The sequence below is a fragment of the Oncorhynchus kisutch genome, unplaced genomic scaffold, assembly GCF_002021735.2.
Source record: "Oncorhynchus kisutch isolate 150728-3 unplaced genomic scaffold, Okis_V2 Okis03b-Okis08b_hom, whole genome shotgun sequence".
NCBI classification, from domain to species: domain Eukaryota; kingdom Metazoa; phylum Chordata; class Actinopteri; order Salmoniformes; family Salmonidae; genus Oncorhynchus; species Oncorhynchus kisutch.
Window position 1 is genome coordinate 5,726,231 of NW_022261980.1, and position 27,943 is coordinate 5,754,173.

Consider the following 27,943-nt stretch of genomic DNA (forward strand, 5'->3'; position numbering starts at 1 on the left):
GATTTTTTTTTGTCTGTAGGGGCTACATCCTCCAGAACATAAGGAAGTGAGCATTCAGCCACGCCATTTTGAGAAAACGGCCAGTCACAGCAGTGGGCAGACTGTGTTCATAGCTACTGGAGTCGTCGTGCAGTCATGCGATATAGCTGTTTTTAATTCAATATTTCTATGTTTAAATACTGTTGAAATTTGTAATATAGGTAAACTAAAGGTAACCAGTAATGTCCACGGAAGCAACCGCCGACCAGGTAGAGCATTTCAGTTGTTTGTAGCGAACGGTTGCTAGTTAGCTACGTTACATTTTCACTCGTGTTGCATGGTGGTTCACTTACGTTAGCTAGCTAGGCCTACACCATAGATACCGTTTAATATAGAATTTATGGATTTGAAGCGCTTTCTACATAGCTACCACACACTATTGACAATATTTTAGGGAAAATATTTAGTTAACTACGTAATTACGTTGCATTGTTTGAGAGATCTGCGGCTAAGCTAATTACGTGCTAGCTAGGTAACCTGCCAATGATTTTGGTCAGAAGTTAATGTCAGTCGACCAACTAACGTTAGCTAGCTTGTACAGGTAACACGACCTGATATGGTCTGAACGTCATGCTAACACTAGTTAGCGTGTGCTAGTTAGCTTTTGGCCTGTTGCTGAGAATAAACACTAGTTCATTTCGTTGCAAGCTGAAGTTAGCTACCTAGGTAACATTACATTTAGGCCGCGCTTTTTTGTTACGCTAGCTAACTAGCCCAAGCGTATGCAGCAATGGGTGCACGTTGTATTGCATTTAAACAGTTGAAAGCTAGTTTATGGAGTTAACGGTGCGGTGTTAAAAGTTGTGCAATAGTGTAACATGTTTACATGATTAGCGAACTACCTTAGTAGCCAACTAGCTAACCATGTAAACAAGCAAGCATTTCCTCGTATCTGCCGTTGTCCTACTCGGTTTCTTATGTGGCTAAATAAAGTAGTCCAAACTGGAAACAAGTGTAGTGGGTCAATTATAAACGAGATATTCTAAAATGTACTCTTCAAATTGTCTTTAATATTGGCACCCTGATTGATTTGTTTTCCAAAGCCACCTCTTGTTGCAGTGTATGCATGTCTGTAACCCCAATCATCTTTTCATGTCTTGCAGGCAGCTGAGTATATCCCGGAGAAGGTTAAGAAAGCAGAGAAGAAGTTGGAAGAAAACCCATATGACCTTGACGCATGGAGCATTCTGATTCGAGAAGCACAGGTTTAGTGACTCAGGGTTGCATTCCTCTTACCTGGGGTAATCGATTGGGTCAAGGGAGGGAGAGGGTGGGGCTCAAGAGGGTGGTGGGTGGGGATCTAACAGAAAAATTGCAAATGTGTCATATAGGACTGTTTCAACTTGTTTGTCAACAAGTGTACATATAAATGCATTCTACCCTTTTAGAACCAACCAATAGACAAAGCAAGGAAGACGTATGAACGACTTGTGGCCCAGTTCCCAAGCTCGGGCAGATTCTGGAAACTATTCATTGAAGCGGAGGTTAATATTTTTTATCAATTTCTCACAACTACATGTGTGCATGGGAGTGCATATCCTAACAGGATCAACAATGTGACTTTCACACAACAAATAGGTCCACTTCATCTCAATGGTATTTTTTTTAAGTACGAGAGGTTTAGGTTACTATCTTAACCATTTATTTTTCAGGACGCACACTGTATGTTCCTCAGTAGAAAAAACAACTATTTTCTACGTCTTTAAATGGGGTTAAGTGCATTTGTTGCATGTTTGATCTGCAACAGCATTAAAACTTTTTAATGGTATTGGAGTGCTTTAGCCTTTTATTCACTTGTCGTGTCTATTTATTGCCTCCTGTGTCATTTCTTTGAGGTCATTTTTGTTTTTGATCATAAACCGTATGAGTGAATGTGTTCAACTTAACATTTTTTTTCCAGCACAGTTATGCTACCTTACCCCCAACAAGCGACCTATGTTTACTACGGAAGCTGTATTATTATTGTAGGTCCCTGTTTATGTAGGCGGATGTTCACCCTGGTTTTGACCCAGCAAAGAATCCACATTACTCCAATATGTCTTTTAAAATGGTAGGTCACCCACATTACAAAATGACATTGGGTTTTTGTGGATGGTACCTGCTCCCATTCCTGCCCCTGGCCCTTATCACACCATATTGCCTACATCTTAGATGAGCCTTAAACCCCATCCCTACATAAGATAAGCTCCATCATTTCATGAGTATGCCATTAGTTTTAGACATACAAATGGATGCTTGTAATCCACTTATTTAGGGGAATAAAGTGGGTAAGTATGTGTGAGTTAAAAGCATGACTGACCAAGCCTCATTAATTGATGCCCACTACACGCAGCTCTGATCCGAACTAGTCATCTGGGCCCTGGGCTGTCTACAGCAGGTGAACAGAAGTCTGGGGAGGAGACCAACTCATGTGCCCAGTTTAAAATCATGCCTTACTACTTGTAGGTCTGAAGGGATTGAGTGGGAGTATATGAACAGGTAATGCTTCACGGAGCCCCCTTCTTACACCCACAGCTTCCTTTCACATCTACAGGAATTGACTATAGTACATGGTGTCCCATCTTGGTCCGGCAGTATGCAGGCTTTTGTTCCAGCCCAGTGCAAATACACCTGATTCCATGTTGAATCTTGGTAGAGTATTTTATTTTACTGTTAATTGTGCCTTCAGAATGTGACCCGTGTGTGTTGGTTCTGGACTAGAGGGGAAAAGCCTGCACATACTGCTGCCCTACAAGATTGGGTTTGGACACCCCTTGTCTAAGGGTTAATTGATACCAGATTGCCTAATAGTCTCTAATGTTCAGACGTCACCTTATTTGTTGGTGTATTCCAGTCACAATACAATCAGTCTAGACCCTGGGGTATTTGCACCGTGCACATCCGTGAGGAGTTGGGCACATTGTTTTTAAGTCTAGAAGCTCTCCCATTCTATACACGGCTACCCTTGTTAGAATGGCCTCATTCAACACCGTTTAGCACAGCCTGTAGGTCATTCTGTATAAGTTCAACCACCTGTTGACTTCATTTGTTTATAGCCATGTACCATAGTTAAAAGTTGGTCATTTGCGTTAAAACAATTCAATTGTTTTTTTTCCCCCCTTCCAGTTTGGGTAGCCTTTGATTTATTTCTAGACTGCAGTCAAATCGAACTTGCCGCAGTCTTTTTATCCCAGTTTCATTTGCCTCAACATGAGCAACTTGGGAAAAAATTACCACATTTTTGAGCTTAACCGCAACCTGTCAAATAATATGGTAGTTGTTACTGCAGTATAGAAAAAGGTTACGTCAATATTCTAGTTTGATCTGATGTGTAGAAAACAAATCATACGTTTGAATGTCTGACCTCTTCACTAACCTTTCAAGAAAATAACGTGTGCTTGTGAGTTATACAGAAACAATCCAGTATTGGAAATTCAGGTGTTTTACTTGTGAATTCACACATTGCAGGACACCAACGTTCAGGTACAGCTTAAGGGACCATTGTCTTGGTTCTGAGTCACATTTGACCTTTTGTGGCACATTTCGCACTTGCTTTGTGGTTTTTGTCTTCGTTTCAATACAGTTTCACTCCCCTTGGTGAACTCAAGTGGTTGATCTGTGCATGCACAAGAATAAGGAAATGCATAAGTTGCGTTGTACTCAATTTGACTGTACCCTGCGGTTTGTTGAAAGTGATTTTTAAATTGCATACTGTTTAATAAAACAAATGACCAGAATTCTCTACTGTGACTTATTGCATCTTTTTCTTTATGGTGTTGATGGTTACTGCAGTCCAGTTCACAACCACCTCCTTTCCCCATAAACATTCCCATACCTAATCCCATTTTAAAGAATGCATTAGGCCTGGTGCTCTTGATTATCCCACATAGAAATTGTGCCTGTTACCTTCCTAGTTAATGTTTTATTTTTTATTTTTTGGCTGCTGAGTGCGAGTTAGGTGGTAGGCCTAGTGATGTTGTGCTTGTAATGTGAATGCTTAGTTGATAGAGAAATGATGGTAGCATGAAGAACTGGAGAAGGTTTGAATGTTGTGGAAGCTAGTTATATGGACGTGTTAAACATTTGCATAGTGAAGTATTTCTGTGTTGATGGGCTTGGGTTTTTAAGCCTGGATTGTTGTGACTTCCTGATAAAAGCCCGTATTACTAATAGAATGTATTTTATTTGGTTGAGAGTTAAACAATTTTAGACAATTGGATGGATTGATTAATATTTAATTCCCCACTCGACTGGTTTGGCTGCACCGAAATAGAACAAAGTGCTTTAGAAGACTTGTGTCTCTCTTGTAGTGTCTTCTGGGTCTGGTTCTCATGTTGTAGCTAGGATAACTGAGTGAGATGCTAAAACTATTGTTAGTGAATGCTAAAGCCATGGGCTGCTGTGGATTCATACAATGACAATGTTTGCTGACTACAGATTGTGTGGGTGTGCGTGTCTGCCCTCGAGGTGAGATGTTATCTATGTGGCCTACCTAAAGCTATGTCACTCATGTCACGGGATGTACTTCTCTATGCCTGCAGCTGTCACGGCTGGAGTTACGTCTTCTGTGTATTTTTATGTTGATTTATCTAGTGATTTACTTCAATAAATCATTGTTTACCAATCTTGTTTCATGTTGTCTGTGTAAAACTAGTGTTATTTTTCATGTCTAACACTTCCATAGGCTACATTTGAGACAGGCCTAGTTCTCTTTAGGATCTGAATTTTTGAACAAATGTGAAATTGTTAATCGTAATCTTGCAATGATACTTCCCACTTCTAGATGTATACATATTGAATTAGTTATTTTCTTGCGCTGCGTATTGTTATTCCTGAAAAAGTACTTCTATTCAAGCCATACACTTCGAGGCCTAGGCAAGATTTAACGTTGACAGATTATTTGAGAGCCCCTCTAATAAATGATTGTGTTAAGTGGCTTGCACAACAAGCTGAAAGCCAACCTGTGGGCTTAGTGACATTACGCTGTATTGCTCTTAGAATCGATGAGGGAAAGAAGCAGATGGAGAATTATTGAGGCAGGATTCATTCCAAGTTCAAATGTATTCTCACATTCAAACACCTGAATGTTTCTTGTTACTGTGTGTTTTGTCGTCAAAGTTTTAGGAGCTACTAGCCTTGCAATTGCAACAGCAAAAGGCCTACAGTACAGGCCAGCAGCTAGGCTGCTGCATTGGGAGTCCTGTGCCTGTCACAGGCCTTTTGTCAGGGCCAGGCCAACCAGTAGCTCCAGTAAAGATTGTTTCTCATTATGCTTATTTGACACTGGTCTATGCTGGCAGGCCTTGGTAGAGGGAGAGTTGGAAGTCCACAGGGCTTGCAGTAGGGACAGAACTGATTGAGGACTCCCTCTCCCACCCAACATCAGCTGCCTGCCAGTGTGGAGACTCTTTCCTGCCACTGTCAGCCAATGAGTCACCTTGATGTCTGGCCAGGCTGACTGTCAGTAACATGTTTAGTGATTGGCACGAGCGTGGTCTTTTCCAGTGTAGTGAAGGGGCTAATATATGATTGTTTTTTAAATGCTGATGAAAATGTCTGTTTTAAAGTTTTTAAAGAGCTTATATGTCTAAGTCTACAGTTTATTGGGAAGGTTGGGTATTCACAAATGGGAAAATGTGTTCTTTACCCCATGGAACAATGTCTAGACATCAAAACCCATTTTTCTTACAACCGCTTGATCATGTGACTCGTCTATGGTCCATGATGTACAATGAGAATAAACCCCATATCTTACAAAATTGATCTTGAAATGGTCTTTCTTGTGTGAAATTCACTTTGTTGATCTGAAAGGGATTGTATGTGTGTGTCAGAGGGAGTTTGCATGCATGCCTGTTTGTCCATATACACAATTGAAACACCTGCCTGTTGAATTAACACTTCTTTACACTCTGTCCACAGATCAAGGCAAAAAACTATGACAAGGTAGAAAAGGTGAGTGCCAATCATACCAAAGTCCCCTCCCATTGGCCTTACAGGGGACTGAGACTGCCATGGTTGGTTGATTCTAAGGGAGATTCCACCTCCCTGTCACTGGATGGAAACCAACATGGTTCTGACTCATCCAGTGTTGCCCTTAACAACTGAAGAAGCCATTTAAGTAACCTCTAATATATCAAGGATCAAGCCTAACCCATAAAATATAGCAGCATTCTTTACTGCAGTACAACAGTAAATCTACAGTTCACAGGAGTGGAAAAGCATTGTTTATTGCCACTTGTTAAAGTCACAGAACATGTATTGATAACCCACAGGCAACACTACACACTTATCAGCTCAAACCTTTCTGTCTGGTGCAGATGTTTTTACTGTGTTGGTGCTGTCTATTAACCATCCCCTGAAACTGAAAGGAAAAGTAGTTCTCTCTCATTTTCACCAAGGTGGGTTCCGTCTTTTATAGCAGCAGCGTGTTGCAAAGCCCTCGTGTACACTGCTGTTTATTTCTCCAGCTGTGGTACAGTGTGGCTGCTGTCTGTCAGTGAGCTCTGTTCCGCTGGTTCTCCTGCCAGGGTAGGCTTTAGGTCACTTTCTATTAGGCAGCCCTCCCTAGAGGGAATCCCCTACTTCCCCTTTTATACAAGGACACACACACTACAAATCACCCAGCGTATCTATTTCTCAGTATGACAGTGGGGAATGATTGAGTGCACACTGTTGTCTGAAGCGTTAATTTTCAGTAGACATATGTTTTTGAATACGTGAAACTGAAACGAGGCCCTTCCCTCCTGCTGTAGTTGTTTCAGAGATGTCTGATGAAAGTGCTGCACATCGACCTGTGGAAATGCTACCTCTCCTATGTCCGTGAGACGAAAGGAAAGCTACCCAGCTACAAGTAGGTTCACCTGTTACCCAGGAAAGGAATTGGAGGAGGACGGGCTCTTCGTGTGCTCACACACAATCTTAACCATTCAGCAATGCATTTCACAGTGATAACACAACACCCTATTTTGACAAATGTTCCCAGTGCATATCTTGATATTGTGATGTAACACAAGTCCTAACCCAGCCCTGCTTGACCATCACCAGAGAGAAGATGGCGCAGGCGTATGACTTTGCGCTGGATAAAATCGGCATGGAGATCATGTCCTACCAGGTAAATCAAAGCATATTGGCAATTAAATGTTAAAACAAGTTGGTTGAAAATGTGCGATCTGAAATGGGTTTCCAAGCCATGATTTCTAATTGTTCTGCTCTCCCCTCAGATATGGGTGGACTACATCAACTTCCTCAAAGGAGTGTAAGTACTGCTCTTAACACAACACTTTGTTGTTTTCCTTCATTAAAAAGTACTTGAAGTCCCTAATTCCCAGGCCTTGTGTCCTTCCAGTGAGGCGGTTGGTTCATACGCTGAAAACCAGCGAATCACGGCGGTGCGCAGGGTCTACCAGAGGGGCTGTGTGAACCCCATGATCAACATCGAGCAGCTCTGGAGAGACTACAGCAAGTATGAGGAGGTAAGACCAATGACCTATGACCCTATGGAGGGCTGAATAAGGAACCACATGAGGGGTGGCAGAACATTGTTTTCGTGTGTCATTGGTCTCATCTGTCAGTGGTGCTAAGTAGCATGGTGTACAAACAGGGCATCAACGTACATCTGGCCAAGAAGATGATTGAGGACCGCAGCAGAGACTACATGAACGCTAGGAGAGTGGCCAAGGTAAGGTACTCACAAACACACTGATGGGGTAAACGGATTCATACTGTCTGGTAGATGATTTAATGATTGTGAGCTGATGTTAAACCGTCTCTCCAGGAATATGAGACTGTGATGAAGGGTCTGGATAGGAACGCCCCCTCGGTGCCCCCACAGAACTCCCCCCAGGAGGCGGTGCAGGTGGAGATGTGGAAGAAGTACATCCAATGGGAGAAGAGCAACCCGCTCCGCACAGAGGACCAGACACTCATCACTAAGAGAGGTGTGGTGGGGAGAACAGTGATTCATATAGCTAGTGGTGGTGGGGGGAACAGTGATTCATATAGCTAGTGGTGGTGGTGGTGGTGGGGGGGAACAGTGATTCATATAGCTAGTGGTGGTGGTGGGGGGGGGACAGTGATTCATATAGCTAGTGGTGGGGGGGGGGGAACAGTGATTCATATAGCTAGTGGTGGTGGGGGGACAGTGATTAATGTAGCTAGTGGGGGAGGGGAACGTGATTCATGTAGCTAGTGGTGGTGGTGGGGGGGGAACAGTGATTCATGTAGCTAGTGGTGGTGGTGGTGGGGGGGAACAGTGATTCATGTAGCTAGTGGTGGGGGGGCACTGATTCATGTAGCTAGTGGTGGGGGGGGACACTGATTCATGTAGCTAGTGGTGGTGGTGGGGGGGGAACAGTGATTCATATAGCTAGTGGTGGTGGGGGGGGGGCAGTGATTCATATAGCTAGTGGTGGTGGGGGGGGGGGGGGACAGTGATTCATATAGCTGGTGGTGGTGGGGGGGAACAGTGATTCATATAGCTGGTGGTGGGGGGGGGACAGTGATTAATGTAGCTAGTGGTGGTGGTGGTGGGGGGGAACAGTGATTCATGTAGCTAGTGGTTGTGGTGGGGGAGGGGAACAGTGATTCATATAGCTAGTGGTGGTGGGGGGAACAGTGATTCATATAGCTAGTGGGGGAGGGGAACAGTGATTCATATAGCTAGTGGTGGTGGGGGAGGGGAACAGTGATTCATATAGCTAGTGGTGGTGGGGGAGGGGAACAGTGATTCATGTAGCTAGTGGTTGTGGTGGTGGTGGGGGGGAACAGTGATTCATGTAGCTAGTGGTGGGGGGGAGGGGAACAGTGATTCATATAGCTAGTGGTGGTGGGGGAGGGGAACAGTGATTCATATAGCTAGTGGTGGTGGGGGAGGGGAACAGTGATTCATATAGCTAGTGGTGGTGGGGGAGGGGAACAGTGATTCATATAGCTAGTGGTGGTGGTGGGGGGGGAACAGTGATTCATGTAGCTAGTGGTGGGGGGGGAGGGGAACAGTGATTCATGTAGCTAGTGGTGGGGGGGGGGGCACTGATTCATGTAGCTAGTGGTGGGGGGGGACACTGATTCATGTAGCTAGTGGTGGTGGTGGTGGGGGGGGGGGGAACAGTGATTCATGTAGCTAGTGGTGGGGGGGGCACTGATTCATGTAGCTAGTGGTGGTGGGGGGACACACTGATTCATGTAGCTAGTGGTGGTGGGGGGACACACTGATTCATGTAGCTAGTGGTGGTGGGGGGGGGGGGACAGTGATTCATGTAGCTAGTGGTTGTGGTGGGGGGGAACAGTGATTCATGTAGCTAGTGGTTGTGGTGGGGGGGAACAGGGATTCATGTAGCTAGTGGTTGTGGTGGGGGGGAACAGGGATTCATGTAGCTAGTGGTTGTGGTGGGGGGGAACAGTGATTCATGTAGCTAGTGGTGGTGGGGGGGAACAGTGATTCATGTAGCTAGTGGTTGTGGTGGGGGGAACAGTGATTCATGTAGCTAGTGGTGGTGGGGGGAACAGTGATTCATGTAGCTAGTGGTGGTGGGGGAGGGGAATGTGATTCATGTAGCTAGTGGTGGTGGTGGTGGTGGTGGGGGGGAACAGTGATTCATGTAGCTAGTGGTGGGGGGGAACAGTGATTCATGTAGCTAGTGGTGGTGGGGGGGAACAGTGATTCATGTAGCTAGTGGTGGTGGTGGGGGGGGAACAGTGATTCATGTAGCTAGTGGTGGGGTGGGCACTGATTCATGTAGCTAGTGGTGGGGGGGGGGCACTGATTCATGTAGCTAGTGGTGGTGGGGGGGGGGGGCAGTGATTCATGTAGCTAGTGGTGGGGGGGGCACTGATTCATGTAGCTAGTGGTGGGGGGGGACACTGATTCATATAGCTAGTGGTGGTGGGGGGGGACACTGATTCATGTAGCTAGTGGTGGTGGTGGTGGGGGGGGGAGACAGTGATTCATGTAGCTGGTGGTGGTGGGGGGGGGACAGTGATTCATGTAGCTAGTGGTGGTGGTGGTGGGGGGGGAACAGTGATTCATGTAGCTAGTGGTTGTGGTGGGGGAGGGGAACAGTGATTCATATAGCTAGTGGTTGTGGTGGGGGGGAACAGTGATTCATGTAGCTAGTGGTTGTGGTGGGGGGGAACAGGGATTCATGTAGCTAGTGGTTGTGGTGGGGGGGAACAGGGATTCATGTAGCTAGTGGTTGTGGTGGGGGGGAACAGTGATTCATGTAGCTAGTGGTGGTGGGGGGGAACAGTGATTCATGTAGCTAGTGGTTGTGGTGGGGGGAACAGTGATTCATGTAGCTAGTGGTGGTGGGGGAGGGGAATGTGATTCATGTAGCTAGTGGTGGTGGTGGTGGGGGGGAACAGTGATTCATGTAGCTAGTGGTGGTGGTGGGGGGGAACAGTGATTCATGTAGCTAGTGGTGGTGGGGGGGAACAGTGATTCATGTAGCTAGTGGTGGTGGTGGTGGTGGTGGTGGTGGGGGGGGAACAGTGATTCATGTAGCTAGTGGTGGGGTGGGCACTGATTCATGTAGCTAGTGGTGGGGGGGGGGCACTGATTCATGTAGCTAGTGGTGGTGGGGGGGGGGGGGGGGGGGGCAGTGATTCATGTAGCTAGTGGTGGGGGGGGGGGCACTGATTCATGTAGCTAGTGGTGGGGGGGGACACTGATTCATATAGCTAGTGGTGGTGGGGGGGGGGGGACACTGATTCATGTAGCTAGTGGTGGTGGTGGTGGGGGGGGGGGAGACAGTGATTCATGTAGCTAGTGGTTGTGGTGGGGGGGAACAGTGATTCATGTAGCTGGTGGTGGTGGGGGGGGGGGGGACAGTGATTCATGTAGCTAGTGGTGGTGGTGGTGGGGGGGAACAGTGATTCATGTAGCTAGTGGTTGTGGTGGGGGAGGGGAACAGTGATTCATATAGCTAGTGGTGGTGGGGGGAACAGTGATTCATGTAGCTAGTGGTTGTGGTGGGGGAGGGGAACAGTGATTCATATAGCTAGTGGTGGTGGGGGAGGGGAACAGTGATTCATATAGCTAGTGGTGGTGGGGGAGGGGAACAGTGATTCATATAGCTAGTGGTGGTGGGGGAGGGGAACAGTGATTCATGTAGCTAGTGGTGGGGGGGGGTGCACTGATTCATGTAGCTAGTGGTGGGGGGGGACACTGATTCATGTAGCTAGTGGTGGTGGTGGGGGGGAACAGTGATTCATGTAGCTAGTGGTGGGGGGGGCACTGATTCATGTAGCTAGTGGTGGTGGTGGTGGTGGTGGTGGGGGGGGGGGGGGGGCAGTGATTCATGTAGCTAGTGGTTGTGGTGGGGGGGAACAGTGATTCATGTAGCTAGTGGTGGGGGGGACACTGATTCATGTAGCTAGTGGTGGTGGTGGTGGTGGTGGGGGGGGGGGGGGGGGGACGGGACAGTGATTCATGTAGCTAGTGGTTGTGGTGGGGGGGGAACAGTGATTCATGTAGCTAGTGGTTGTGGTGGGGGGGAACAGGGATTCATGTAGCTAGTGGTTGTGGTGGGGGGTAACAGTGATTCATGTAGCTAGTGGTTGTGGTGGGGGGAACAGTGATTCATGTAGCTAGTGGTTGTGGTGGGGGGGAACAGTGATTCATGTAGCTAGTGGTGGTGGGGGAGGGGAATGTGATTAATGTAGCTAGTGGTGGTGGTGGGGGGGAACAGTGATTCATGTAGCTAGTGGTGGTGGTGGGGGGGGAAACAGTGATTAATGTAGCTAGTGGTGGTGGTGGTGGTGGTGGTGGTGGGGGGGGAACAGTGATTTATGTAGCTAGTGGTGGGGTGGGCACTGATTCATGTAGCTAGTGGTGGGGGGGACACTGATTCATGTAGCTAGTGGTGGTGGTGGGGGGGAACAGTGATTCATGTAGCTAGTGGTTGTGGTGGGGGGGAACAGGGATTCATGTAGCTAGTGGTTGTGGTGGGGGGTAACAGTGATTCATGTAGCTAGTGGTTGTGGTGGGGGGGAACAGTGATTCATGTAGCTAGTGGTTGTGGTGGGGGGAACAGTGATTCATGTAGCTAGTGGTTGTGGTGGGGGGAACAGTGATTCATGTAGCTAGTGGTGGTGGGGGAGGGGAATGTGATTAATGTAGCTAGTGGTGGTGGTGGGGGGGAACAGTGATTCATGTAGCTAGTGGTGGTGGTGGGGGGGGAACAGTGATTCATGTAGCTAGTGGTGGTGGTGGTGGGGGGGAACAGTGATTTATGTAGCTAGTGGTGGGGTGGGCACTGATTCATGTAGCTAGTGGTGGGGGGGACACTGATTCATGTAGCTAGTGGTGGTGGTGGGGGGGGGGGGACACTGATTCATGTAGCTAGTGGTGGGGCGGGGACACTGATTCATGTAGCTAGTGGTGGGGGGGGGACACTGATTCATATAGCTAGTGGTGGTGGGGGGGGACACTGATTCATGTAGCTAGTGGGGGCGGTGGTGGGGGGGGGGGAGACAGTGATTCATGTAGCTAGTGGTTGTGGTGGGGGGGAACAGTGATTCATGTAGCTGGTGGTGGTGGTGGGGGGGGGGGACAGTGATTCATGTAGCTACAGTGGGGCAAAAAAGTATTTAGTCAGCCACCAATTGTGCATGTTCTCCCACTTAAAAAGATGAGAGGCCTGTCATTTTCATCATAGGTACACTTCAACTATGACAGACAAAACTGAGAAGGAAAAAAATCCAGAAAATCATATTGTAGTATTTTTAATGAATTTATTTGCAAATTATGGTGGAAAATAAGTATTTGGTCACCTACAAACAAGCATGATTTCTGTCTCTCTCAGACCTGTAACTTCTTCTTCAAGAGGCTCCTCTGTCCTCCACTCGTTACCTGTATTAATGGCACCTGTTTGAACTTGTTACCAGTATAAAAGACACCTGTCCACAACCTCAAACAGTCACACTCCAAACTCCACTATGGCCAAGTCCAAAGAGCTGTCAAAGGACACCAGAAACAAAATTGTAGACCTGCACCAGGCTGGGAAGACTGAATCTGCAATAGGTAAGCAGCTTGGTTTGAAGAAATCAACTGTGGGGCAATTATTAGGAAATGGAAGGGTAGCCTAGTGGTTAGAGCGTTGGACTAGTAACGAAAAGGTTGCAAGTTCGAATCCCCGAGCTGACAAGGTACAAATCTGTCGTTCTGCCCCTGAACAGGCAGTTAACCCACTGTTCCTAGGCCGTCATTGAAAATAAGAATTTGTTCTTAACTGACTTGCCTAGTAAAATAAAAGTGTAAAATAAACAAGACCACTGATAATCTCCCTCGATCTGGGGCTCCATGCAAGATCTCACCCCATGGGGTCAAAATGATCACAAGAACGGTGAGCAAAAATCCCAGAACCACACAGGGGGACCTAGTGAATGACCTGCAGAGAGCTGGTAGCAAAGTAACAAAGCCTACCATCAGTAACACACTACGCCGTCAGGGACTCAAATCCTGCAGTGCCAGACATGTCCCCCTGCTTAAGCCAGTACATGTCCAGGCCCGTCTGAAGTTTGCTAGAGAGCATTTGGATGATCCAGAAGAAGATTGGGAGAATGTCATATGGTCAGATGAAACCAAAACCTTTTGGTAAAAACTCAACTCGTCGTGTTTGGAGGACAAAGAATGCTGAGTTGCATCCAAAGAACACCATACCTACTGTGAAGCATGGGGGTGGAAACATCATGCTTTGGGGCTGTTTTTCTGCAAAGGGACCAGGACAACTGATCTGTGTAAAGGAAAGAATGAATGGGGCCATGTATCGTGAGATTTTGAGTGAAAACCTCCTTCCATCAGCAAGGGCATTGAAGATGAAACGTGTCTGGGTCTTTCAGCATGACAATGATCCCAAACACACCGCCTGGGCAACGAAGGAGTGGCTTCGTAAGAAGCATTTCAAGGTTCTGGAGTGGCCTAGCCAGTCTCCAAATCTTAACCCCATAGAAAATCTTTGGAGGGAGTTGAAAGTCCGTGTTGCCCCAAAACATCACTGCTCTAGAGGAGATCTGCATGGAAGAATGGGCCAAAATACCAGCAACCGTGTGTGAAAACCTTGTGAAGACTTACAGAAAACATTTGACCTCTGTCATTGCCAACAAAGGGTATATAACAAAGTATTGAGAAACTTTTGTTATTGACCAAATACTTATTTTCCACCATAATTTGCAAATAAATTCATAAAAAGTCCAATGTGATTTTCTGGATTTCTTTTCTCCTCATTTTGTCTGTCATAGTCGAAGTGTACCTATGATCAAAATTACAGGCCTCTCATCTTTTTAAGTGGGAGAACTTGCACAATTGGTGGCTGACTAAATACTTTTTCCCCCCACTGTAGCTAGTGGTTGTGTGTGTGTGTGGTGGGAGGAACAGTGATTCCTGGTGGTGTGTGAACTTGAAAAAAAAGTTGATAGAAATCCAGTGTTGCCTAGAGGTTTTGCTAGCATTGCAGCCCTAACGTTGTAATTGTGCTCCGTGTTGCAGTGATGTTTGCCTATGAGCAGTGTCTGTTGGTGCTGGGTCATCACCCTGATGTGTGGTATGAGGCTGCCCAGTATCTGGACCAGTCCAGTAAACTACTGGCAGAGAAGGGGGTAAGAGAGGCCACTGATGGCACAATGTGTCCTAATTGGAACAGGGTTTCCTCCACATTTTAAAAGATACGTTTGTTATTTTAGACCTTACTGTTGGTTTGGTTTTTAAATGCCAGACTTGAACCCTTTCTTCCGCTCCTCAGGACATGAACAACTCTAAGGTGTTCAGTGACGAAGCAGCTAACATCTACGAGCGCGCCATCGGTACTCTACTGAAGAAGAACATGCTGCTGTACTTCTCATTCGCTGACTACGAGGAGGTAAGCTGCACAAACACCAATCATCTGTCACGGAACACTTGCCAAAACATGAGGTCATAATATGAAGATGTCAAGGGTTGCCAAGGAAATGTATAATTGACTGTCATCCATAAATGATTAGTGCATCTTTCACTGCAGACGTATTAATTTGTCTCGTCTCGTTCCTATTAAGATTAATTAATTGGATTATTCCGGAGCAATCCTTGTGTTGAGTAAAGTTGTGGAGTGTGAACCAGTATAAATGAATGTTGAATAGAGGTCCAGGAAATGTTTGACAGGCATTTAATTGATGAATGAGCTAACCCACATCTCTCCTCTTTTCAGAGTCGATTGAAGCATGAAAAGGTCCACAGCATCTACAACCGTCTGCTGGCCATCGAGGACATCGACCCCACGCTGGTCTACATCCAGTACATGAAGTTTGGCAGGCGGGCCGAGGGCATCAAATCAGGCCGCATCATCTTTAAGAAGGCCCGGGAGGACATGCGCACGCGTCACCACGTCTACGTGACTGCAGCACTGATGGAATACTACTGCAGTAAGGTGGGTATACATAGGCTACGGAACATTGTCTGAACATTTGGGATTGAGGCAATGGGACGGAGTCATCGGTTGACGGATGATGGAGAACCGAAAACAGTCGACTTGAAAATAGCGTTTGACGGACAAAAACTGATAATTGATGAATGCATATATGATTTAATCTGTGTTCCTGTGTCTCTCTGGCCTTAGCCTGACACCCATGCCAACAGTGCAAAGAGAATATAAGGGGAAACATTCTGTGTCTCAATGTTTGACTGGTCTTCCGTTACCTTCCCTCACAGGACAAATCAGTGGCCTTTAAGATATTTGAACTGGGCTTGAAGAAATATGGAGACATTCCAGAGTATATACTTGCATACATCGATTACCTCTCACACCTTAATGGTAAGTGACAAGTGACGGATTCATTTATTGAGACTTGCCATTCACCCTCTTGTGTAACAATAACACAACCAAGGGTAGCTGCCATGGCAACAGTCATTGAGATTGTATAGTTGTTAAGCGATGGTATTGAAGACTACAGGGGATCTAATATCAGTGTATTTGTTCAACATGCTGATCCTATTCTCTCTATGACATGGACCCAGTGACATCCTCTATCAATTACTCATATAGTCAAACTAGATCAAACCCAGGCAGAGGCGGTCTATAGACGCTGGTGTGTGTTTCTTTATTTCATTGACGTGTATATACTGAACAAAAATATAAACCCAACATCCAAGATTTTAGTCAAGTCAAATTTATTTATATAGCCCTTCTTACATCAGCTGATATCTCAAAGTTCTGTACAGAAACCCAGCCTAAAACCCCAAACGGCAAGCAATGCAGGTGTAGAAGCACGGTGGCTAGGAAAAACTCCTTAGAAAGGCCAAAACCTAGGAAGAAACCTAGAGAGGAACCAGGCTATGTGGGGTGGCCAGTCCTCTTCTGGCTGTGTCGGGTGGAGATTATAACAGAACATGGGCAAGATGTTCAAATGTTCATAAATGACCAGCATGATCAAATAATAATAATCACAGACAGAACAGTTGAAACTGGAGCAGCAGCACGGCCATGTGGACTGGGGACAGCAAGGAGTCATCATGCCAGGTAGTCCTGAGGCATGGTCCTAGGGCCTAGGTCCTCTGAGAGAGAGAGAAAAAGAAAGAGAGAATTAGAGTAGCATATTTAAATTCACACAGGACACCGGATAGGACAGGAGAAGTACTCCAGATATAACAAACTGACCCTAGCCCCCCGACACATAAACTACTGCAGCATAAATACTGGAGGCTGAGACAGGAGGGGTCGGGAGACACTGTGGCCCTATCCTATGAAACCCCTGGACGGGGCCAAACAGGCAGGATAAAACCCCACCCACTTTGCCAAAGCACAGCCCCCACACCACTAGAGGGATATCTTCAACCACCAACTTACCATCCTGAGACAAGGCCGAGTATAGCTGAGTTACAGTTTTAATATAAGGAAATCAGTCAATTGAAATAAATAAATTAGGCCCTAATCTATAGATTTTACATGACTGGGAATACAGATATGCATCTGTTGGTCACAGATCGCTTAAAAACAAAAGATGGGGGCGTGGATCAGAAAACCAGTCCGTATCTGGTGTGACCACCATTTGCCTCAAGTCTCCTAAACATAGAATTGTTCAGGCTGTAGATTGTGGCTGGTTAACTGTTGTCCCACTCCTCTTCAATGGCTGAGCAAGTTGCTGGATATTGATGGGAACAGGAACACGCTGTCGTACACGTCGATCCAGAACATCCCAAACATGCTCAATGGGTGACATGTCTGGTGAATATGCAGGCCATGGAAGAACTGGGACATTTTCAGCTTCCAGGAATTGTTTACACATCCTTGCGTCATGGGGCTGTGCATTATCATGCTGAAATATGAGGTGATGGCTGAGGATTAATGGCACGACAATGGGCCCCAGGATTTCATCACGGTATATCTGTGCGTTCATATTACCATCGATAAAATGCAGTTGTGTTCGTTGTCCGTAGCTAATGCCTGCCCATACCATAACCCCACAACCACCATGGGGCACTCTGTTCACAACGTTGACATCAGCAAACCGCTCGCCCACACCACGCCCTACACGTGGTCTGTGATTGTGAGGCCTATTGGACATGTTGCCAAATTCACTAAAAAGATATTGGAGGTGACTTAACATTAAATTCTCTGGCAACACCTCTGATGGACATTCCTGCAGTCAGCATGCTAATTTAATGCCCCCTCAACTTCAAACACCTGTGGCATTGTGTTGTGTGACATAACTGTATATTTTACAGTGGCCTGTTATTGTCCCCAGCACAAGGTGCACCCGTGTAATGACCATGCTATTTAAAACCTCCTACAGGGTCGCATATCCCTGTAGGATATTGCTTCAGGTCCTGAGCTACAGTCAGTTAGATTTGGCTATGTCATTTTAGGCTAAATTTGAAAAAAAGGGTCTGATCCTATATTAATCAGCTTCTTGATATGCCACACGTCAGGTGGATGGATTTTCTTGGCAAAGAAGAAATGCTCACTAACAGATGTAAACAAATGTGCACAACATTTGAGAGAAATAATCTTTTTGTGTGTATGGAACATTTCTGGGATGAAACATGGGACCAACACTTTACATGTTAACTTTATATTTTTGTTCAGTGTAGATAGTGTTATGCTGTAATTTAGGAGACGGTTTCTGAGGCATTATCTGAAACATAGTGGTAGATTCATGAGTTTGAAGGCCTCACCTCTTTCTCTACCGCCCTCCAGAGGACAACAACACCAGAGTTCTGTTTGAGCGTGTTCTCACCTCGGGAAGCCTGTCGCCAGAGAAGTCTGGGTATGAGGAATTATGTTCCTACAACACCCACATTAGATCTGTCTGTTATTGTTTTATTATAGAAAACCCACATTAGATCTGTCTGTTGTTGTGTTGTTATAGAACAGCCACATTATATCTGTCTGTTATTATAGAACATCCACATGATATCTGTCTGTTATTATAGAACAGCCACATTATATCTGTCAGTTATTGTTTTATTATAGAACACCCACATTAGATCTGTCTGTTGTTGTTTTATTATAGAAAACCCACATTAGATCTGTCTGTTGTTGTGTTATTATAGAAAACCCACATTAGATCTGTCTGTTGTTGTTTTATTATAGAACATCCACATGATATCTGTCTGTTATTGTTTTATTATAGAACAGCCACATTTAGATCTGTCTGTTATTATAGAACATCCACATGATATCTGTCTGTTATTGCGTTATTAACGGACCTGTGTGTTTGTCAACACCTCTCCCTCAGTGAGATCTGGGCACGTTTCTTGGCCTTTGAGAGTAACATCGGGGACCTGGCCAGTATCCTGAAGGTGGAGCGCAGGCGTTTCACGGCCTTCAAGGATGAGTACGAAGGCAAGGAGACAGCCCTGCTGGTGGACAGATACAAGTTCATGGACCTGTACCCCTGTTCTGCCAGCGAGCTCAAAGCCCTCGGATACAAGGTCTGTACAACTGGTAATCTATGGCTATGAAACAACTGGACCATTTGTGTGTTTCTCTCTTGTTCAACTCTTCAATCATGTGAGGGTAAAGGATATCTGTTTAGAATTCTATGATTTAAACCTGTGTGTGTGCAGGACGTGTCCCGTGCCAAACTGGCGGCGTTGCTCCAGACAGAGACGGTGGTGACTCCATCGGCTCCCACGCAAAAGGACGAGGCCGACCGCAAACCAGAGTACCCCAAACCTGACACCAGCCAGATGATCCCCTACCAACCACGACACTTGGCCCGTACGTACCTTACCCCCTCCTCTACCTCTACCAGCTACAACACCTGTCTAGTAGGTACCTTACCCCCTCCTCTACCCCTACCAGCTACCACACCTGGCTAGTAGGTACCTTACCCCTCCTCTACCTCTACCAGCTACAACACCTGTCTAGTAGGTACCTTACCCCTCCTCTACCTCTACCAGCTACAACACCTGTCTAGTAGGTACCTTACCCTCTACCTCTACCAGCTACAACACCTGTCTAGTAGGTACCTTACCCCTCCTCTACCTCTACCAGCTACAACACCTGTCTAGTAGGTACCATACCCCTCCTCTACCCCTACCAGCTACCAGACCTGTCTAGTAGGTACCTTACCCCTCCTCTACCCCTACCAGCTACCAGACCTGTCTAGTAGGTACCTTACCCCTCCTCTACCCCTACCAGCTACCAGACCTGTCTAGTAGGTACCTTACCCCCTCCTCTACCCCTACCAGCTACCAGACCTGTCTAGTAGGTACCTTACCCCTCCTCTACCCCTACCAGCTACCAGACCTGTCTAGTAGGTACCTTACCCCCTCCTCTACCCCTACCAGCTACCACACTGCTTTTTGTTTTATGCTGCTCTGTCTGTATGCTACGTCTTGCTTGTCCTATGTTGCTCTGTCTGTATGCTATGTCTTGCTTGTTCTATGTTGCTATTGTCTATATTGTAATTGTTTTTAATAACCTGCCCAGGGACTGCGGTTGAAAATTAGCCGGTTGGCTAAAACCGGCACTTTTACTGAAATGTTGATTAATGTGCACTGTCCCTGTAAAAATAAAAATAAACTCAAACACCTGGCTAGTAGGTACCTTACCCCCTCCTCTACCCCTACCAGCTACCACACCTGGCTAGTAGGTACCTTACCCCCTCCTCTACCCCTACCAGCTACCACACCTGGCTAGTAAGGTACCTTACCCCTCCTCTACCCCTACCAGACCTGTCTAGTAGGTACCTTACCCCTCCTCTACCCGTACCAGACCTGTCTAGTAGGTACCTTACCCTTCCTCTACCCCTACCAGCTACCACACCTGTCTAGTAGGTACCATACCCCTCCTCTACCCCTACCAGCAACCAGACCTGTCTAGTAGGTACCTTACCCCTTCCTCTACCTCTACCAGCTACAACACCTGTCTAGTAGGTACCATACCCCTCCTCTACCCCTACCAGCTACCAGACCTGTCTAGTATGTACCTTACCCCTCCTCTACCCGTACCAGCTACCACACCTGACTAGTAGGTACCTTACCCCCTCCTCTACCCCTACCAGCTACCACACCTGACTAGTAGGTACCTTACCCCCTCCTCTACCCCTACCAGCTACCACACCTGGCTAGTAGGTACCTTACCCCCTCCTCTACCCCTACCAGCTACCACACCTGACTAGTAGGTACCTTACCCCCTCCTCTACCCCTACCACCTACCACACCTGGCTAGTAGGTACCTTACCCCCTCCTCTACCCCTACTAGCTACCACACCTGACTAGTAGGTACCTTACCCCCTCCTCTACCCCTACCAGCTACCACACCTGACTAGTAGGTACCTTACCCCCTCCTCTACCAGCTACCACACCTGGCTAGTAGGTACCTTACCCCCTCCTCTACCCCTACCAGCCCTGCCTAGTAGGTACCTTACCCCCTCCTCTACCCCTACCAGCCCTGGCTAGTAGGTACCTTACCCCCTCCTCTACCCCTACCAGCTACCAGACCTGGCTAGTAAGGTACCTTACCCCTCCTCTACCCCTACCAGACCTGTCTAGTAGGTACCTTACCCCTCCTCTACCCGTACCAGACCTGTCTAGTAGGTACCTTACCCCTTCCTATACCCCTACCAGCTACCACACCTGTCTAGTAGGTACCTTACCCCTACCAGCTACCACACCTGACTAGTAGGTACCTTACCCCCTCCTCTACCCCTACCAGCTACCACACCTGACTAGTAGGTACCTTACCCCCTCCTCTACCCCTACCAGCTACCAGACCTGTCTAGTAGGTACCTTACCCCCTCCTCTACCCCTACCAGCTACCAGACCTGTCTAGTAGGTACCTTACCCCCTCCTCTACCCCTACCAGCTACCAGACCTGTCTAGTAGGTACCTTACCCCCTCCTCTACCCCTACCAGCTACCACACTGCTTTTTGTTTTATGCTGCTCTGTCTGTATGCTACGTCTTGCTTGTCCTATGTTGCTCTGTCTGTATGCTATGTCTTGCTTGTTCTATGTTGCTATTGTCTATATTGTAATTGTTTTTAATAACCTGCCCAGGGACTGCGGTTGAAAATTAGCCGGTTGGCTAAAACCGGCACTTTTACTGAAATGTTGATTAATGTGCACTGTCCCTGTAAAAATAAAAATAAACTCAAACACCTGGCTAGTAGGTACCTTACCCCCTCCTCTACCCCTACCAGCTACCACACCTGGCTAGTAGGTACCTTACCCCCTCCTCTACCCCTACCAGCTACCACACCTGGCTAGTAAGGTACCTTACCCCTCCTCTACCCCTACCAGACCTGTCTAGTAGGTACCTTACCCCTCCTCTACCCGTACCAGACCTGTCTAGTAGGTACCTTACCCTTCCTCTACCCCTACCAGCTACCACACCTGTCTAGTAGGTACCATACCCCTCCTCTACCCCTACCAGCTACCAGACCTGTCTAGTAGGTACCTTACCCCTTCCTCTACCTCTACCAGCTACAACACCTGTCTAGTAGGTACCATACCCCTCCTCTACCCCTACCAGCTACCAGACCTGTCTAGTATGTACCTTACCCCTCCTCTACCCGTACCAGCTACCACACCTGACTAGTAGGTACCTTACCCCCTCCTCTACCCCTACCAGCTACCACACCTGACTAGTAGGTACCTTACCCCCTCCTCTACCCCTACCAGCTACCACACCTGGCTAGTAGGTACCTTACCCCCTCCTCTACCCCTACCAGCTACCACACCTGACTAGTAGGTACCTTACCCCCTCCTCTACCCCTACCAGCTACCACACCTGGCTAGTAGGTACCTTACCCCCTCCTCTACCCCTACTAGCTACCACATCTGACTAGTAGGTACCTTACCCCCTCCTCTACCCCTACCAGCTACCACACCTGACTAGTAGGTACCTTACCCCCTCCTCTACCAGCTACCACACCTGGCTAGTAGGTACCTTACCCCCTCCTCTACCCCTACCAGCCCTGCCTAGTAGGTACCTTACCCCCTCCTCTACCCCTACCAGCCCTGGCTAGTAGGTACCTTACCCCCTCCTCTACCCCTACCAGCTACCAGACCTGGCTAGTAAGGTACCTTACCCCTCCTCTACCCCTACCAGACCTGTCTAGTAGGTACCTTACCCCTCCTCTACCCGTACCAGACCTGTCTAGTAGGTACCTTACCCCTTCCTATACCCCTACCAGCTACCACACCTGTCTAGTAGGTACCTTACCCCTACCAGCTACCACACCTGACTAGTAGGTACCTTACCCCCTCCTCTACCCCTACCAGCTACCACACCTGACTAGTAGGTACCTTACCCCCTCCTCTACCCCTACCAGCTACCAGACCTGTCTAGTAGGTACCTTACCCCCTCCTCTACCCCTACCAGCTACCAGACCTGTCTAGTAGGTACCTTACCCCTCCTCTACCCCTACCAGCTACCAGACCTGTCTAGTAGGTACCTTACCCCCTCCTCTACCCCTACCAGCTACCACACTGCTTTTTGTTTTATGCTGCTCTGTCTGTATGCTACGTCTTGCTTGTCCTATGTTGCTCTGTCTGTATGCTATGTCTTGCTTGTTCTATGTTGCTATTGTCTATATTGTAATTGTTTTTAATAACCTGCCCAGGGACTGCGGTTGAAAATTAGCCGGTTGGCTAAAACCGGCACTTTTACTGAAATGTTGATTAATGTGCACTGTCCCTGTAAAAATAAAAATAAACTCAAACACCTGGCTAGTAGGTACCTTACCCCCTCCTCTACCCCTACCAGCTACCACACCTGGCTAGTAGGTACCTTACCCCCTCCTCTACCCCTACCAGCTACCACACCTGGCTAGTAAGGTACCTTACCCCTCCTCTACCCCTACCAGACCTGTCTAGTAGGTACCTTACCCCTCCTCTACCCGTACCAGACCTGTCTAGTAGGTACCTTACCCTTCCTCTACCCCTACCAGCTACCACACCTGTCTAGTAGGTACCATACCCCTCCTCTACCCCTACCAGCTACCAGACCTGTCTAGTAGGTACCTTACCCCTTCCTCTACCTCTACCAGCTACAACACCTGTCTAGTAGGTACCATACCCCTCCTCTACCCCTACCAGCTACCAGACCTGTCTAGTATGTACCTTACCCCTCCTCTACCCGTACCAGCTACCACACCTGACTAGTAGGTACCTTACCCCCTCCTCTACCCCTACCAGCTACCACACCTGACTAGTAGGTACCTTACCCCCTCCTCTACCCCTACCAGCTACCACACCTGGCTAGTAGGTACCTTACCCCCTCCTCTACCCCTACCAGCTACCACACCTGACTAGTAGGTACCTTACCCCCTCCTCTACCCCTACCAGCTACCACACCTGGCTAGTAGGTACCTTACCCCCTCCTCTACCCCTACTAGCTACCACACCTGACTAGTAGGTACCTTACCCCCTCCTCTACCCCTACCAGCTACCACACCTGACTAGTAGGTACCTTACCCCCTCCTCTACCAGCTACCACACCTGGCTAGTAGGTACCTTACCCCCTCCTCTACCCCTACCAGCCCTGGCTAGTAGGTACCTTACCCCCTCCTCTACCCCTACCAGCTACCAGACCTGGCTAGTAAGGTACCTTACCCCTCCTCTACCCCTACCAGACCTGTCTAGTAGGTACCTTACCCCTCCTCTACCCCTACCAGACCTGTCTGGTAGGTACCTTACCCCTTCCTATACCCCTACCAGCTACCACACCTGACTAGTAGGTACCTTACCCCCTCCTCTACCCCTACCAGCTACCACACCTGACTAGTAGGTACCTTACCCCCTCCTCTACCCCTACCAGCTACCAGACCTGGCTAGTAAGGTACCTTACCCCTCCTCTACCCCTACCAGACCTGTCTAGTAGGTACCTTACCCCTCCTCTACCCGTACCAGACCTGTCTAGTAGGTACCTTACCCCTTCCTATACCCCTACCAGCTACCACACCTGTCTAGTAGGTACCTTACCCCTACCAGCTACCACACCTGACTAGTAGGTACCTTACCCCCTCCTCTACCCCTACCAGCTACCACACCTGACTAGTAGGTACCTTACCCCCTCCTCTACCCCTACCAGCTACCACACCTGACTAGTAGGTACCTTACCCCCTCCTCTACCCCTACCAGCTACCACACCTGACTAGTAGGTACCTTACCCCCTCCTCTACCGCTACCAGCTACCAGACCTGGCCAGTAGGTACCTTACCCCTCCTCTACCCCTACCAGCTACCAGACCTGACTAGTAGGTACCTTACCCCTCCTATACCCCTACCAGCTACCACAACTGGCTAGTAGATACCTTACCCCCTCCTCTACCCCTACTAGCTACCACACCTGACTAGTAGGTACCTTACCCCCTCCTCTACCCCTACCAGCTACCACACCTGACTAGTAGGTACCTTACCCCCTCCTCTACCCCTACCAGCTACCAGACCTGGCTAGTAAGGTACCTTACCCCTCCTCTACCCCTACCAGACCTGTCTAGTAGGTACCTTACCCCTCCTCTACCCGTACCAGACCTGTCTAGTAGGTACCTTACCCCTTCCTATACCCTACCAGCTACCACACCTGTCTAGTAGGTACCTTACCCCTACCAGCTACCACACCTGACTAGTAGGTACCTTACCCCCTCCTCTACCCCTACCAGCTACCACACCTGACTAGTAGGTACCTTACCCCCTCCTCTACCCCTACCAGCTACCACACCTGACTAGTAGGTACCTTACCCCCTCCTCTACCCCTACCAGCTACCACACCTGACTAGTAGGTACCTTACCCCCTCCTCTACCGCTACCAGCTACCAGACCTGGCCAGTAGGTACCTTACCCCTCCTCTACCCCTACCAGCTACCAGACCTGACTAGTAGGTACCTTACCCCTCCTATACCCCTACCAGCTACCACAACTGGCTAGTAGATACCTTACCCCCTCCTCTACCCCTACCAGCTACCACACCTGACTAGTAGATACCTTACCCCTCCTCTACCCCTACCAGCTACCACACCTGACTAGTAGATACCTTACCCCTCCTCTACCTCTACCAGCTACCACACCTGGCTAGTAGGTACCTTACCTCCTCCTCTACCCCTACCATCTACCAGACCTGGCTAGTAGGTACCTTACCCCCTCCTCTACCCCTACCAGCTACCAGACCTGGCTAGTAGGTACCTTACCCCCTCCTCTACCCCTACCAGCTACCACACCTGGCTAGTAGGTACCTTACCCCCTCCTCTACCCCTACCAGCTACCAGACCTGGCTAGTAAGGTACCTTACCCCTCCTCTACCCCTACAAGCTACCAGACCTGTCTAGTAGGTACCTTACCCCTCCTCTACCCCTACCAGCTACCAGACCTGGCCAGTAGGTACCTTACCCCTCCTCTACCCCTACCAGCTACCAGACCTGGCCAGTAGGTACCTTACCCCTCCTCTACCCCTACCAGACCTGTCTAGTAGGTACCTTAACCCTCCTCTACCCCTACCACACCTGGCTAGTAGGTACCTTACCCCTCCTCTACCCCTACCAGACCTGTCTAGTAGGTACCTTACCCCTCCTCTACCCCTACCAGACCTCTCTAGTAGGTACCTAACCCCTCCTCTACCCCTACCAGCTACCACACCTGGCTAGTAGGTAACTTACCTAACCTAACTTACCGTGCTTCTACACCTGCATTGCTTGCTGTTTGGGGTTTTAGGCTGGGTTTCTGTACAGCACTTTGAGATATCAGCTGATGTACGAAGGGCTATATAAATAAATTTGATTTGATTTGACCTAAGACGCTCCAGCCTTTAGGAATCTCGCTCCACACTCCAGTCAAGTTGGGCTCCACTCCAGCTCCTCTCACATGCTCTGGTCTCTCCACACAGCTCCAGGACTGCACCCTGTTCCAGGAGGGGTGTTCCCGGTCCCCCCGGCCGCAGTCATCCTGATGAAGCTACTGCCTCCACCCACCTGCTTCGTGGTCAGTACCAACACCCCACAACTCACTGTTGGTGGCATCACAGTACCAACACCCCGCCACTCACTGTTGGTGGCATCACAGTACCAACACCCCGCCACTCACTGTTGGTGACATCACAGTACCAACACCCCACCACTCACTGTTGGTGACATCACAGTACCAACACCCCACCACTCACTGTTGGTGACATCACAGTACCAACACCCCACCACTCACTGTTGGTGACATCACAGTACCAACACCCCACCACTCACTGTTGGTGACTTCACAGTACCAACACCCCACCACTCACTGTTGGTGACTTCACAGTACCAACACCCCACCACTCACTGTTGGTGACATCACAGTACCAACACCCCACCACTCACTGTTGGTGACATCACAGTACCAACACCCCACCACTCACTGTTGGTGACATCACAGTACCAACACCCCACCACTCACTGTTGGTGACATCATAGTACCAACACCCCACCACTCACTGTTGGTGACATCACAGTACCAACACCCCACCACTCACTGTTGGTGACATCACAGTACCAACACCCCACCACTCACTGTTGGTGACTTCACAGTACCAACACCCCACCACTGACTGTTGGTGACTTCACAGTACCAACACCCCACCACTCACTGTTGGTGACTTCACAGTACCAACACCCCACCACTCACTGTTGGTGACTTCACAGTACCAACACCCCACCACTCACTGTTGGTGACTTCACAGTACCAACACCCCACCACTCACTGTTGGTGACATCATGTGGCTGTTGTGCTGATGTTGTGGTGTTTCTGCAGGGGCCCTTTGTGCAGGTGGATGAACTGATGGAGAGCTTCAGGAGATGTACACTACCAGAGAGTAAGTAGCTTTGAAACTGTCAGATATCACCAAGCTCTCCTTTAGATTTTCCTTTGCCTGAATAGCACACTTAATGTTGATGTGAATATCTCTCTCTCAGCTGTAGATGCAGCAGTAGAGTTGATAACGGGCAGGCAGCCTGATGCCGGCGGAGAAGGGAACGGTTCCATGGAGAACCACGCCATGACCAAGTCACTGAAGAGACCCAATGCAGACTCTGATGAAGAGGAGGACAAGGGCGCTGTGGCCCCACCCGTTCACGACATCTACCGCGCTCGCCAGCAGAAGAGGATCCGGTGAACACACACTCACTCAGACACACGCACACTTGGGATGGACTCTGTACAGGAATGTAACCCCATTACGTCAAACCTTTTAGGGCAAACAGACTCGTCTGCAGTTTGTCTGGAAGAGTCTTTATATCCAACCATCGTTGGTCCCTCTAAACACACCTGTGGTTTTTTTTTTTGTTGTTGGTGTTTTTTTAACAGTTTTATTTTTTAAAGCTGGGTGACTAATACTGTACAAAGTTTTTAATTCAACCCTTAATTTGACACTCAGCTGTTTGGCCTTGTGAACCTCTGGTGATGGACAAATGGAATCCACCTGTTTTTCTAGTCAAATTGAGAGAATACATTTCCTTTCAATAAAAAGAGGAGAGAAGAACCAAAACTAAA

The 27,943-nt window shown here is 48.1% G+C and overlaps 1 protein-coding gene across 1 annotated transcript; it reads left to right on the forward strand.

Moving 5' to 3' along the window:
- Positions 1–38: 38 nt before the first annotated feature.
- On the forward strand, positions 39–27,943 carry cstf3 (cleavage stimulation factor, 3' pre-RNA, subunit 3). The gene is made up of 20 exons (XM_031812561.1): positions 39–248; positions 1,143–1,244; positions 1,428–1,523; positions 5,938–5,970; positions 6,771–6,868; positions 7,063–7,129; positions 7,239–7,273; positions 7,364–7,490; positions 7,619–7,696; positions 7,793–7,955; positions 14,501–14,610; positions 14,754–14,870; positions 15,195–15,413; positions 15,695–15,797; positions 18,180–18,249; positions 18,721–18,916; positions 19,052–19,205; positions 26,313–26,407; positions 27,206–27,266; positions 27,367–27,943. The coding sequence occupies exons 1-20, from the start codon at positions 222–224 to the stop codon at positions 27,564–27,566; spliced, it is 2,151 nt and encodes a 716-aa protein (XP_031668421.1). The 5' UTR covers positions 39–221; the 3' UTR covers positions 27,567–27,943.

Excerpts from the sequence above, each read along its gene's own strand:
- cstf3 (XM_031812561.1), top strand. The coding sequence starts at position 222 with ATGTCCACGGAAGCAACCGCCGACCAG. Across the intron at positions 5,971-6,770 it reads ACTATGACAAGGTAGAAAAG|TTGTTTCAGAGATGTCTGAT; the intron begins GTGAGTGCCAAT and ends CTCCTGCTGTAG. Across the intron at positions 7,130-7,238 it reads TGGAGATCATGTCCTACCAG|ATATGGGTGGACTACATCAA; the intron begins GTAAATCAAAGC and ends CTCTCCCCTCAG.